At 34.0% G+C, this 14,107-nt stretch overlaps 1 protein-coding gene across 1 annotated transcript in view; it reads right to left on the minus strand.

The window, feature by feature from the left end:
* The window catches only part of LOC107552787 (partitioning defective 3 homolog), a 145,331-nt gene that overhangs the window by 53,635 nt on the left and 77,589 nt on the right, over positions 1–14,107 (minus strand). The window contains exons 11-12 of the mRNA XM_016234778.1: positions 11,723–11,871; positions 9,362–9,406 (exon numbers count right to left, since the gene is read on the minus strand). Coding sequence (XP_016090264.1) covers positions 9,362–9,406; positions 11,723–11,871 — 194 coding nt within the window. The remainder of the gene's footprint in view (positions 1–9,361; positions 9,407–11,722; positions 11,872–14,107) is intronic.

Below are 14,107 nucleotides of genomic sequence, written 5' to 3' on the forward strand. Positions count from 1 at the left end.
CACAAAACAGAAAAGGAGGAAAAAAAATTTTTTTTAAATGATTTGATACAAATACATTATCATTATTATTAAAATACATACATTTAAATGCATGTTGGTTTCATATGGTTTTGAAAAATAAATTTTTCATAGAAATAATAATAACAATTATAATAATTTAATGCTTCTAAAAATGTCATGGGGTATAACCATAATGTTATATATATATATATATAGCAATTTTTCCTAAATATATGAGGTTTATGTAACATAATTGATGTTGATTATTGAGTGTGTGTACATTTTTTTTACATTTTATTTTATTTGCATATTTTATATTATATAACATTTATATTATATTTCATATGCATATTTTATTTATTTTATATTTATAACAAAATACTATGGTAAATTCAAATAAAATAGTCAAATACTGTATTTTTTATTTATTATGATATCACAACAGTTTTCTCACTCTCAAAACAAATTCAAATTCTGAAGATAAAAATAGCTCACTGCATGCGTATATATGACCCTGCACCACAAAACCAGTTTTACGTGTCAATTTTTTTTAAATTGACATTTGTACATCATCTGAAAGATACGGTGGCTGAGAAGTGCAAAGCAAATCACAATTCTGAAAACAAAATAACAAATTACAAACGCAAATGCAAGTCTAAAAAACAAAATAATTCAGAAAGCACAACAACAATTCAGAAAACATTATAACAGGTCAGAAAACACAACGACAAATCAGACAAACCGGAAGAGGTAGGTATAGTTTGAGACAGCGCCATTGGTTTGGGATTACTCAATTTAAATTATAATTTACACTCAATGCGTTATTATTCCATACTGTTTTATAATGTACTACAATACTGAAGTGCAAATCGAACCCGGGTCGATCACGTCAAAAGGCCAACGACAAGCGCTTATCCATCTGCGCCACTGCAGCTGATGTTTTTTGGCCACGTTTAACTAAATGTAAATATACACTCCGTATTTTTTATTCCATAGTAAGGGCAATTCATACAATACATTTAAACTGAGCTACTTTAATACCATCTCCGAACTTTCTACCAGGACTCTGCTGTTCTTCGGCTGGTTCTTCTCTGTATACGGTGATTGACAGATGTCTCGTCCAGTCAGCTGTGAGTAATCCCAAACCAATGGCGCTGTCTCAAACTATACCTACCTCTTCCGGTTTGTCTGATTTGTCGTTGTGCTTTCTGACTTGTTATTTTGTTTTTGAATTTGTCATTGTGTTTTCTGACTTGTTATAATGTTTTCTGAACTGTTATTTAGTTTTTTAGATTTGCATTAGCAATTTGTTATTTTGTTTTCAGAATTGTGATTTGTTTTGCACTTCTCGGCCACCGTAGAAAGATGACTAAATAAGCTTTCCATTGATGTATGGTTTGTTAGGATAGGACAATATTTGGCCGAGATACAACTGGGGATGCAACAAAATAAAAATATTGAGAAAATCACCTTTAAAGTTGTCCAAATGAAGTCCTTAGCAATTCATATTACTAATCAAAAATTACGTTTTTATATACGGTAGGAAATTTACTAAATATCTTCATGGAACATGATCGTCACTTAATGTCCTAATGATGTTTGACATAAAAGAAAAAGCAATCGTTTTGACGCATACAATGTATTGTTGGCTATTGCTACAAATATCCCCCAGCGACTTAACACTGCTTTTGTGCTGCAGGGTCACATATGATGTCAATATGTGTATACATATATATATATATATATATATATATATATATAAATTAGTATATTAAAGGAGACAAACATAGCATGACATCATTGACCCATATAGATACTGCAGATGCAGAACTGAACAGAACTGCACTGTTCTTCTATTGAGCTGCAATCTGTGACGCAGGTTCAGGCATATTCAAGTTCTCGAGCACTTCCTGGAATTGTCGTTTGCCATGTCAGTAGACATTAAAAACTGAATTTCTATACATGAGAAAGTCACATATGGTGGCACTCTGTGTAAACATAGCTGTCTTTCATTCTCGTTCCTCCTCTCAGATGATGCGTTGAGGTGGACCCAATGGTTTGGTCCTTCTCCTAAAAACATCTTCCCTCCATCTACAGCACGCTGAGATTCCCGACTTGCTTTCAGGTGCTAAATGGAGCGTTTCTGCCGGCCGCGGAGCTCACAGCCCATCTTTAGCAGGGAAGACGTGAAGCAAAACAGCCATTAGCTTAGCAAAATAAACCTCAACACCGTAAGAAAACAATTAGAAATCTATTACCTTCCTGTGAAAGATGAACGGTTTAAGCAATGTTTTAAACATCAGTACAAGGGGGCCGAACGCTTCGAAATGATTCCAGGTGATTTGAGGTGAAGGATAGCGGTTGGAAGTCCGTAAACCAAACCAGAGCCGACACTGTTAGCATTCTTTCACAACGGGTAGAAGCTTCTGAACCCTCCTGATCCTTTAACCAAGCAAACCAGCGCTGCAGAAGCTACCGATTAACCTAACTAGTTTGGATTTGTTAAGGTCCAAAATAACAAAAAAACATTAAAAATGACAATGTGACAATGATTAGTTAAAAAAGTCAAATATAATAGTAATATAAAATAACTAAAGAACAAAAAAAATAATAATAATTATGATGATGAGGATGATGATTCTTGGTCTGTCAAGTTCCATAAATAAATAAAATACAAAAATACCTTAACATTAAAATAATATTAGTATAAGAGTAATATCCAAGAGTAGTATTGATGGAAGTATAATAATAACCTAAAAATAACTAGTGAAATTAAACGACAACTAGGGCTTTCAAGCTACAAAAAATAAATAAATAAACTAAAAGAATATTTTCATTATAATATAATATAATATAATAAGTTTAGTCATTTAGCAGACGCTTTTATCCAAAGCAAATGAGGACAATGGAAGCAATCAAAATATTTTTTAAAGAATAGAATTAGAATAGAAATAATATAATATAAATTAAAACTCCAAAAATGATGAAAAAAAACATCACAAAACTACCATAAAATTAATTGAAATAACTTAACAGAAAAATATCATTAGTATATGTATAATAAAATTATTATATTAATATAATTATTATTATTTTATTAAATAAGTGAGGACTGGGGCTGCCAAGCTCCACAAATGATAAAAAATGCACCATAAAAGTACCATAAGAATAAATAAATAATGTAATGTAAAAATAATATTAGTAAAAGTATAAAAGTAGAGTTTTAATATAAAAAAGTGACATTTAATGAGGACTGGGACTGCAAGCTTCAAAAATGAAGAAAAAAGCAGCATTATAAAAGTGAATCATGTAACTTGTGCACTGTGTTCCTGCTTTTCCTGCAAGTCTATCCGAGTTTTGTGCGAGGAACAGATTAAAACTGTATTAGTCCTAAACAAAATCACCTTTTCTGCTCCACAGAAGTCAGTCAGTCACGCAGTATGACAAAATGTGTATTTCAGACTGAACTGTCCTCATTAATAAAGCACTTGGAGCAGCAAGTTCTCATGTCCACCAGGACACAAATCATCTCGTCCCACTTCACCTCTCTCCTCTCTGATGAAGCACGCTGTACCCGTGTCTGTCTCTGTTTGTTATTAACAGAAATGAAAAAGGAAAGAATCCGATATGTCTGGCATGCACGTGAACTAATATCATGTCCCATATGCTGAAGAAGCTCTTTAATCAACATGCTCCGCACAGCATCTGAACACGCAGCTTTCAGAGCTTTACACACAAATCTGCTACACTGAAGATCAGGACTGAGCACACGGCAAACACGACGGGAGTGAGCAGATAAAAGCAGCACACACAAACACAAATGACATCTGCATCACTCTCAATACTGAAATAATCTAACCACATGGCACTGAATCTCCTCTGAGCAAAACACGTCAAGGAACGGAAAGCTCATAATTGGGTTTTGTTTTTTTGCCAAGACGATTATTGGCATGCAACCCTCAATAGATCAAACCGCTGTGATTCTTATCACGTCATATACACTATTTTTATTGTCATATTTTCGCTGCATTTTTTTCTTACTATTTTCTCATCTAGGCAAGAAAAAGTGCAATGATTGTACTTGATGGTAATATACAGTGGGGAAAAAAAGTATTTAGTCAGCCACCAATTGTATGATACAGAATGACTATCATATTCATATTCATACATATATATATATATATACACTCTAAAAAATGCTGGGTTCAGCCCAACGTTGGGTGAAATATGGAGTAACCCAGCTGTTGGGTTTAATTTTTTAATTAAATTTTTAACCCAAAAGTTGGGTTAGTCCATATTTGACAAGCCAGCATTTTTTAGAGTGCATATTTAATAGAAAATATATTTATGTAAATATATTTGAAACCTATTTTAGCATATATATGCCTTTTTTTGTATATTCAAAACTATATTTAAAATTATAAAATATAAAAAATCAAATTATTTTATAAAATATAAAAAATTATAAAATATAAAAAATTTAATTATTTTTCATTCTTTTTATTAAAATTATATATTTTTTTAATTATAAAATGGCACATGTCCAAAAATGCATGATATTGCCATGGCATTACTATATGTATCTATATCATAAAGTGCTAAAGTTAATTATCAAAGCCACAAAGGCACCTCGAGCACTTGACTGGTTAAGAGTAATCAGCATTAAACGCTAAAGGAAAGCAGCCTTTAAGCGATGAATGACCTGCAGCGCTTGACTCGGGTGCTGTGACCGCGGTATTGTTAGGATGGCCAGCAGTATTCTCATGAGTGATACTCAAGGTAACACAGGCCAGCATTTGCGTATGAAAGCGCAATTCATTGCATGTAATTTATTCAGCAATCTGCTATTTTATGCATCGATTTAAAAGGGTTATTAGGTTAAAAATAGCTCCACAGCGGCCAAGGAGGTTTCGTCCTGGTGTGTCCAGGAAGATTGAAGGAGTCTCGGGGTTAGTTCACCCACCATTCCCGCGTGTCCTGGATCATTAGTGGACCAGCGGATGTCCAGGTTGTCCCTTGCTCCTCTACATCTGTCCTAATTAACTTCTAATGCCACGAGCCAATCAGTCAAGACACTGTCATCTGTCTCATTGGCGTAATGATATCAGTAATGCTCAAAATCCACATTTCTGCTCAGTCAGAGTCTGACGCCACTCACTGTTACTTCCACACAGACCGGCACTTTGAAGGTTGCAACCAAAGATGTCTTCAATTTGGTGACTTTATGTTAGCCGCTCTTAACCACAAGGGTTTTGAGGTTTATTAGGTTGTGAGAACATGGAGCTGAGGTTGTAGCTCCGGTAATAAAAAGAAAGTGAGCACTGTAGTTCCAGGTACAGGAAAATAATATCAACAGCTCAACCACAGACTTACATTAAAGCACTTTATGGTAGAAAACATGTTCAAGTGGTGTTTCACAACCATTTTGTCCTATAAACCCCCAGCAGCCCTATCACTGAAACTCAAGTACACTCTACATCCCCACCAAACCATAAATGTGTTGCTTTAGACACATACATATACTTGGCATTATCATTATTAATATTTTATAATTTTTATTTAAATAAATTATAAAAAATAATTAATTTTATATTATGATTATTTAATATAAATCAATGCAATTAATGTATTATTATTTTGAAAATATTTACTTATTTAAATAGTATCTTCCTCTTTCTCTATTAATTATAAAACTATTGATTTATTTATTTATTTTTCAGGTAGTTGCCAAGACAACATTTCTCAATTTAATTTAGTTGATGTACTAAAATAACTAAAACTAAAGAGAAGAGAAAATATAAATATAAAAACAAATTCTAACTAATATTAACACTTTACAAAATGATTCCATTTGTTAACACTGGTTAACTACATTAGTTAACATTAACTAGCAATGGGAAAACATATCAAAATCATGTATTAATCTTACCAAATTTCAACATTTACTAATACATTATTACAATCAAAAGTTGTATATGATAATATTATGGAAAATATAAATATAAAAACAAATTCTAACTAATATTAACACTTTACAAAATGATTCCATTTGTTAACACTGGTTAACTACATTAGTTAACATTAACTAGCAATGGGAAAACATCAAAATCATGTATTAATCTTACCAAATTTCAACATTTACTAATACATTATTACAATCAAAAGTTGTATATGATAATATTATTTAATGGACCTGGGCTAACATGCATTAAAGAGCAGTTGTATTTTTATTAATTAACATTAATAAATACCGTAATGTGCTCATTGTTAGTTCATTTGAGTTAATTGGTAACCAATGTCAACTAATGGAACTTTATTGTAAAGTATTAGCAAAAACTATAACAGCATCTCAATGATACTAAAATAACACAAACACATTTCATTTTACACAATTCAATAATAAGCTATGACTGACAGCTAACACAGACTAACAGGTTTAAGAAAGACAAATCGAGATTGTCCCAATGGAACCTGCTTGAGTACACGTGGTGCACATACGACTGGTTGGGAATCACTGGAAACCTGCTTTAAAGGTCTTCCTTCTCGATTTGCCTTTTCTGCCTACAGCCCACTTCTGTTTTGCCTCTCATGTCTGGCCATAATGCCTTCCTCTGATTTCATATGAGAAGAACCTGTTGTCCATTAAAGGTTGTTTTTAGATGTCTCTGGTGGTCTAAAACGAATGCCGCTTCCAGTCATGGCAGCCTCAACTTCTGTACTGTAATGAAGTCAAATCAACTTATCATTTAAAAATACATTAATCTAAAGGCCTCGTCACACGATAAGCAAGCATCTTGCACCAATGTGACCTCCACGACAAACAGAAGATGTAAGGAGTTTTTCAGCAACATGATTAATATGCAACTCCTATTTTAACAATTCCTGTCCACATTTTTTTTTTTCAAACATCTCTCGTTTAATAGAAATGAAAAGGGTTGCGAACAGCGCTTCATGTTGACTTTAATATAGAAAAGCTTTGACTATTTTGACAGAATGAATTTTCGGCATCTCCCAGCATGACTACTGCTCCGCTGTGCTGCAACTAGAACTCTCTGCTCCGGACGCTTGACATTGATGGATTAATTACAGTCTGACATTGAGGCTCTTTATTTCAAACAGAACTTCAGCAATCTCTCCTCACACACATGCATGCATGCATGCATACATACACACCTCTGTTTCTTTTCCCATTCCAGCTGCCCTCGGCATAATTCATGCTTTCTTCCATCATAGTCCCTCAAGAACAGACAGCGCACTTTGCTTTCCAAAAAAAAGTTGCTGCCAAAACGTCCATTTAACACCATGGCACTTCATTTCAATGAGAAAAAAGACAGCAACACCCTCTCTGATTTGATGGTAATTACTTAAAATGACTTCCTTAACGAGCACAATGCACACAGTCGTTTAGTTAGATTGATTACTAACAGTTAACAGCAGATAGGAGAGTCATGAAGTCAAAGGGGGGGCATTTTTCCAAGCGCAGATTAAAGTTGTTGCTGGACTCATTTCCATCTCGCACTGTTCATTTGTCATTCTAAGAATACTGCAGCTCTCTTCCAAAACCCAGTGAGTCGTCTTGCTGTCTACTGCCTACATAGGGAGCATCTTCATGATAATGGAATCTCATCTCCTCAATATTGATTCTAATAGAGTTTGACATTAGCATGTTGCTAAGCTAACCCTGTTGAAAAAAACAGCATATGCTGGTTAGGTGTGTTTTGAAGCTGGGATGCTGGTTTAAGTTGGTCCTTTGCTGGTTTAAGCTGGTCATTAGCTGGTGTGCTGGTCTTAAGCTGGTCGGACCAGTTTAGGACCAGCACATGACTAGCATAATCCAGCAAAGGACCATCTTAAACCAGCTCAAACCAGCATCCCAGCTTCAAAACATACCTAACCAGCATATGCTGTTTTTTTCAACAGGGAAAAACAAATAAATATTGAACACAAATCACTATTTTTAATTATATCAGCACTTTAAACAATATTTTCTGTATTATTCATTATATAACGAAACAATGGTTGTCCACATTTCTCTCAATTGATTGGAATACAGTTTGACATTAGCATGTTGCTAAGCTAAAAACAATTAAATATCGGTTAAATTTGACTATTTTTAATTAGAATAATACTTAAAACAATGTTTCTGTACTATTCCGTATATAATGAAACAACAGTAGTCTGTTTCTCAACTGATTGTAATAGTTTAAAATTAGCATGTTGCTAAGCTAATAGTTGTCCAAAATTGTCATTTTTTAATTAGAATAAAACATGTTTTTCTCTATACTATTTAGAGTCTAATAAAACAACTGTAGTCTACATGTTTCTCAATTGGTTAGAATGGAGTTTGACATTAGCATGTTGCTAAGCTAACAAAAATAGCCTAAATACTGGTTTAAATTGTCCATTTATAAATAGTCAGAAACTTAAAACAATGGTTTCTATACTATTACATATCTACTGAAATACTACTGTAGTCTTCAGTACATTTCTCTCAACTGATTCTAATAGTTTGACGTTAGTATGTTGCTAAGCTAAAGGCAAATAAATATAGGGCAAAACAGAAATTATTATATATATTTTTTTTTAATTAGACAGAAATGTGAAGTTAATGCGAAACTCAATTCTAACCAACTAAGAAACATTATACATTTGTTTTATTATTTTCTACACTGTAACTAATGAAATAGTATAAACTGTACTCTACATTTTTCTCGACTGAGTTTGCCGTTAGCAAACTGCTAAGCTAAAGGGCACAAATACAAACTAAGTGCACTTTTAAATAGACTGACACTTTAAACAATGTTTTTCTAGTGTCTAATGAAATAAAATATACATTGCTCTCAATTGATTCTAATAGACATGTTAGAATAGACTAATTCTAATATACTAATTAGAATAGACATTCTAATTAACATGTTGCGAATGCTAATGACGCTAATACATACCTGATAAAATAGTGCTTTATACTCAGAAAATAAATAAATAGATAGATAGATAGATAGATAGATAAACAAATATATATAATATATATATATATATATATATATATTATAGTCAACATTTTTTACATCTTGATTTTTTCCTCTCACTATACTCCCAGTGCATCCTGGGATTGCTTCCTGCATGAAGGATACACACAAAGCTGCTTTAGATTTTAAACAAAGTGAAGCAAATATGGCGGCAACATAATGCAGCTGCTGGCGGCTTACTAGGTTTTGAAACAGAGCTCCAGATGTTTATCTGAAAAAGTGTTTAAAATCGTTCAAAGACACCATTAGAAGTCCACCAAAACATCAGCATGCGCAGACACTCAGAGATCCGGTGTGTTCGTGAGGTTAGTGTCCCTGACCGGTGGCCTTACCTTCGGTCCTCTCTGTGCGGGGAGTGAGGTTAAACTCGTCGGCTACTGTTAGGGAGGCATAAACAATTGTGATAGGTTAATTCAAGATGTTCCACCATTCCCAGACCCATGCAACTCATTCCATTACAGATGTTACTTGACATTTCCAAAGGCCAAACCAAGAGGCATGCAAATCACTCTGTGAAAGTGAGACAAGACGTGAGACAGAGACAGACGGTCAAAGTGGGAAAACCCATGAGATGGTGAGAGAGAACTTAATGAATTCTCATGCGATAACATTCAAAAGCATTGGGCAGATATATGTGTTAGGTGATTTTAGCTCTATCAACCAGGTGTAACCAGTTGCTTTTTTTTGTCCCTCTCAGTCTTATCACACATAGGGTAGAAACCATGAAGGCTGATTTTTGTATTTATTTTTTCTCTGTCATTTTCTCCATGTTGGCTCTCAAATCTGTCTTTAGACTGTTACTGGAGATTGTGCTCTTCTAAAAGCCTGAGAGGAGCAAAAATATTTACTCAACCTGAAGGCAGAAATGTCATTTGAAGAAAACGGTTCATCAGAACAAAACACAGGGGATTTGGTGGAATTGAAATGTGCTTCTAATGAGTCGAGAGGAGAGGGCTTGGATTGCTGCTCGTTTGAAATGACGGCCACATCTGTCCTCTCTAAATGCATTTCATTTCATTATTGTGTAAAACTGGGGAAGAAATAAGCTAATTTCTCAGACTACTGCATAAGTTTATCCAATTTTGTTAAAGGCAGCTCCTTTATTTATTTATTTATGTTTAAATTTTGGTGTCATTAAGATATTTTGTTGATTTTTGAAAGAAATCTTGTATGCAAAAATACAGTAAAAACAGTAATATAATGGTATATTTTTACAATTTCAAACAGCTGTTTTCTCTGTGAGTATCTGTTAAACTGTAATGTATATCTGTGATGTGCAGCTGTATTTTCAGCATCATTCCTCCAGTCTTCAGTGTCACATGATCTTCAGAAATCAGTATAATATGCTGATCTGCTGCTCAAGAAACATTTCTGATTATTATCAATGTTGAAAACAGTCGTGCTGCACAATATTTCTGTGGAAACCATGATGCGTTATTTTTTTACTTTTTTTTTCTTTTGATGATTCTTTGATGAATATACAATTGAAAAGAACAGCATCTATTTGAAATAGAAATATTTTGATTTAATTTAAGTAACATTACCTTGCAAAATAATAGTATTAGAAAAAGTACTGAGCCCAAACGTTTACATATATATATATATTTCACATAAAAGTTACACAAAAAACTTAATATTTATATAAACAATTCTGATTATTATGTATAACTATTTATTATTAGTATTATTATTATTATTAGTAGTAGTAGTAGTATTTTAAAAGATCTAACAGGTGTCCTAACATAGTAACCATCACATTAATTATTAGTAGTACATTAATAGAACATCAGTACATTAATAGTTATGTTACGTTACGTTATTAAGTATGGTCATGCTCCATTAAGTGTCAGTAAGTAAGTGCTGTTTAATAACACTGAACTACATTCAGTTTGTGGCATCTTTAACCCTTTGAGTGTCCAAAAACTTGTTGGGGCTACTGTATATTTGTGGTACAGTACTGTATGCGTTTATGTGTGTAACATCAGAACACCAAAACTGATGTGTGTAATACACTTCAACTCACATATCCAGAGTCTAACTAAAGCTTGATGCTGCACTGAAACGGGTCTCATCTGCTGCCAAACGATGTTCCTTTTCCCTCTTTTTCTCATTTTTTTAAAGTGCTATATCACCTTCCACTCACTTCACGTTTGCTAGTGAAGTGTAAAGAGCGAGACGTGTCTCGAGAGTCTAGTCTGGTCCTGACTGAGCGGGGCATTGGTCCGGTCTCAGGAGACTGTGGTCTTGATGTTGGCCGAGGATAAAGAGGATGAAAGCGATGTTTTATCTCCTCCGATTAGCCACGCGGCCATGCGGCAGAAGCTCTGCGTCTCCTGAGACATGCCAGTACGCTCTCAACAACCCTGACCTGTCCTTGAGTCCCTCTAACCCCCCTCAGAGGTGAGCTGAAGGCCTTCTCTGAGAGATAAATATGCTAGTTAGGAGAGAAAGGGACGCAAAAAGTCAGTTTTTGACTTCATGACATCATTTGTAATGTTTAACAACTCTCTGTGCTCTTTTAAGTTTGGTGTAGCCATTGCTGTGCCTGATATTATTAGCTTTAACGTTAAGCGCTGTGCTAGCGTACGCACCCCGGCCCATATACCGCGCTGCTGGATTGCAAAGGAACAGGAAGCAGCGAGGCAAGGGACAGGAAGTGGTTTGGGGAGTGCTAGTGTTGAGCGTGAGGTTACCTAGGTCCATACTCTTCGACTTGCGACTCGTGACGATCTCCAGTTGAGCGGCATCGCTGTACTGTTTGGTCCGCTTTTCTGACATGCTCTGCCGGCCGAAGCCTTCCCTCTGAAACACGTCATCCATATCTGCGTCTGGACAGAGTGTGCTGAAAGACAGGAGAAACATGACTTTCCTTTTTATTATTTATTATACAATTAGACTGAAATAACTGTATTATCAATACAAAAATAATCAACGAACATAATAATAATAATAATAATAATAATAATAATAAATATCGCCTGTCATTGTTTTTTATTTATTTTAGTTTTTAATGAAAATATTAGCATGAAAAACCTGCAAGATGATAACAATAATAATAATATTTTATATTAATATTTATTATATAATTTGATTGATAATACTAATATATTGATATAGCAAATGACTGATATAAAATTAATCAAGGAATAATAATAATAATAATAATAATAATAATAATAATAATAATAATAATAATAATAATAATAATAATAATAATAATAATAATAATAATAATAATAATAATAATAATAATAATAATAATAATAATAATAATAATAATAATAATAATAATAATAATAATAATAACATGTTATATTATTTATTATATGGTTTAATAATGATGGTAACACTTTACAATAAGGTTCATTAGTTAACATTAGTTATTATTATAGTTATTATTATTATTATAAATTAGTCCTATATTTTTAAGTCCTAGAAATTGAATAAAATAATCTGTACTGCAAATACCCAGAGTCATTGTTTTATTGTTAATTCTATAACATATTCTAATAACACTGGATTATTAAAGATGTGGATGCAGCATCACACAACACAAAAGGTTTAGCTACTGATGCCGCTGTAGAAATACCCAGCCATATTTTTACTCGTGATTAATTTATTCTTAAAGTGCTTAAATGTTTATATTTAAAAATGTATGTGTTCATGCATAAAACTTTAAGAAAAAAAGAATAACAATGCATTAATGTGAAAATCAGTGTTTGCGTCTCTTTACAATATTTTAAACAGAGTTCTAAAAGTTTAAAAGGCACTCGAGACTCGAGTTTCTCACTCATATTCCCTCATCAGAAACAAGGCGTCGCAACTTTCCCTGGGACTGAAATGTGTCCAAATCTGTTCTTGTGAGCCTCCTACTTACATCACGCTCACAGAAAACCTTTCCTTTAGTCCCCACTTTCCTCTTTAGTGTTTGAAGTCACGAATCCTTTTACTCCGAGTGAGTTTCATGCTGTTCATAACGCACTGCAGGACGATAGGAGCTCTGATGCAAATCACAAAAACACGTCTGAACTTTGAGAAGAGCATGGGAGCAAAACAAGCAAAACAAGCTTTAGAGGAGCCAAACGACTGAGGGAGAAGTTCAGAGAATGGAGAGTGGATATCAGCGCAGTAACTGCTCTGGCCTCAATACTAAAGACTGCTGTGGTGTGAAGCGTTTGGTCCACATGTAGATGTGTAGGAAGTGTTGTATTAGCGAGGGCAGACGGGTGTGTTGTTGGTATTGATCGAGGTGTTATGATGCTTGATTAGATGCATGCCGTCTAGCAGATATCGACTGGAGACAGAGAGCTCACCCTATGCTGAAGATAAGGTCAATATATTCTCTTTAGACTCTCAATTCCTTCCAAACTCCCTTGTAATTATTTTAGTTCTCTCTCTTCTAGCATATTAAACACTACAAGTCCTTGACTGACTCACACACACACACTGGACTAAAGGCCTGATATATTTCAAGTTAAACTGAAGAACGAACTGGTGTGAAGTGGTTTCAAACAAGAGCAGACCAAAACTGAGTTCATTTGGAGTTTGAAACATTTTCTGGAAAAGTTCACTCCGGCTGGCAAACACCCTCAAACTCTCATTGGTCTCTGGTGATTATGTAATAAGTGGGTGTGGCTCAGTAGCTCCGCCTTTTCTGATGTGGAAATCTTCTATGGTTCATTTATTCTGTTCAGTCCGTCGAGGTCAGGTGTCCGTGAGTTACAACATGAACACACTGATGAACTGATTTATAGTAGAAACTAAAGTTGTCATTTTAATCGAAAGTGACACTGACAATGTTGTTTCTTTTTTTCTTTTCATGTTTAATACTGTAAAGCTGCTTGCTTTAAAGCAGTCCATTGCATAAAATGCTATAATTAAATGCGATGTGACTTGACTGGAGTACCGAACCGCAAACATAGTGCAAACATCCACATCGCTATGATCAGATGCTTTCTTAACTGCTGTTTTCTCATCGCTGTCATGTTTGTATTTATTTTGTTATTGAGAGGACAGCACACAGCACATATTTACATATTCTTCTAAAAGCCAATCTCAGCAGTGATATAAATAGTTCA

Source organism: Sinocyclocheilus grahami, unplaced genomic scaffold (assembly GCF_001515645.1).
Source record: "Sinocyclocheilus grahami isolate Dianchi unplaced genomic scaffold, SAMN03320097.WGS_v1.1 scaffold458.1, whole genome shotgun sequence".
Taxonomy (NCBI): domain Eukaryota; kingdom Metazoa; phylum Chordata; class Actinopteri; order Cypriniformes; family Cyprinidae; genus Sinocyclocheilus; species Sinocyclocheilus grahami.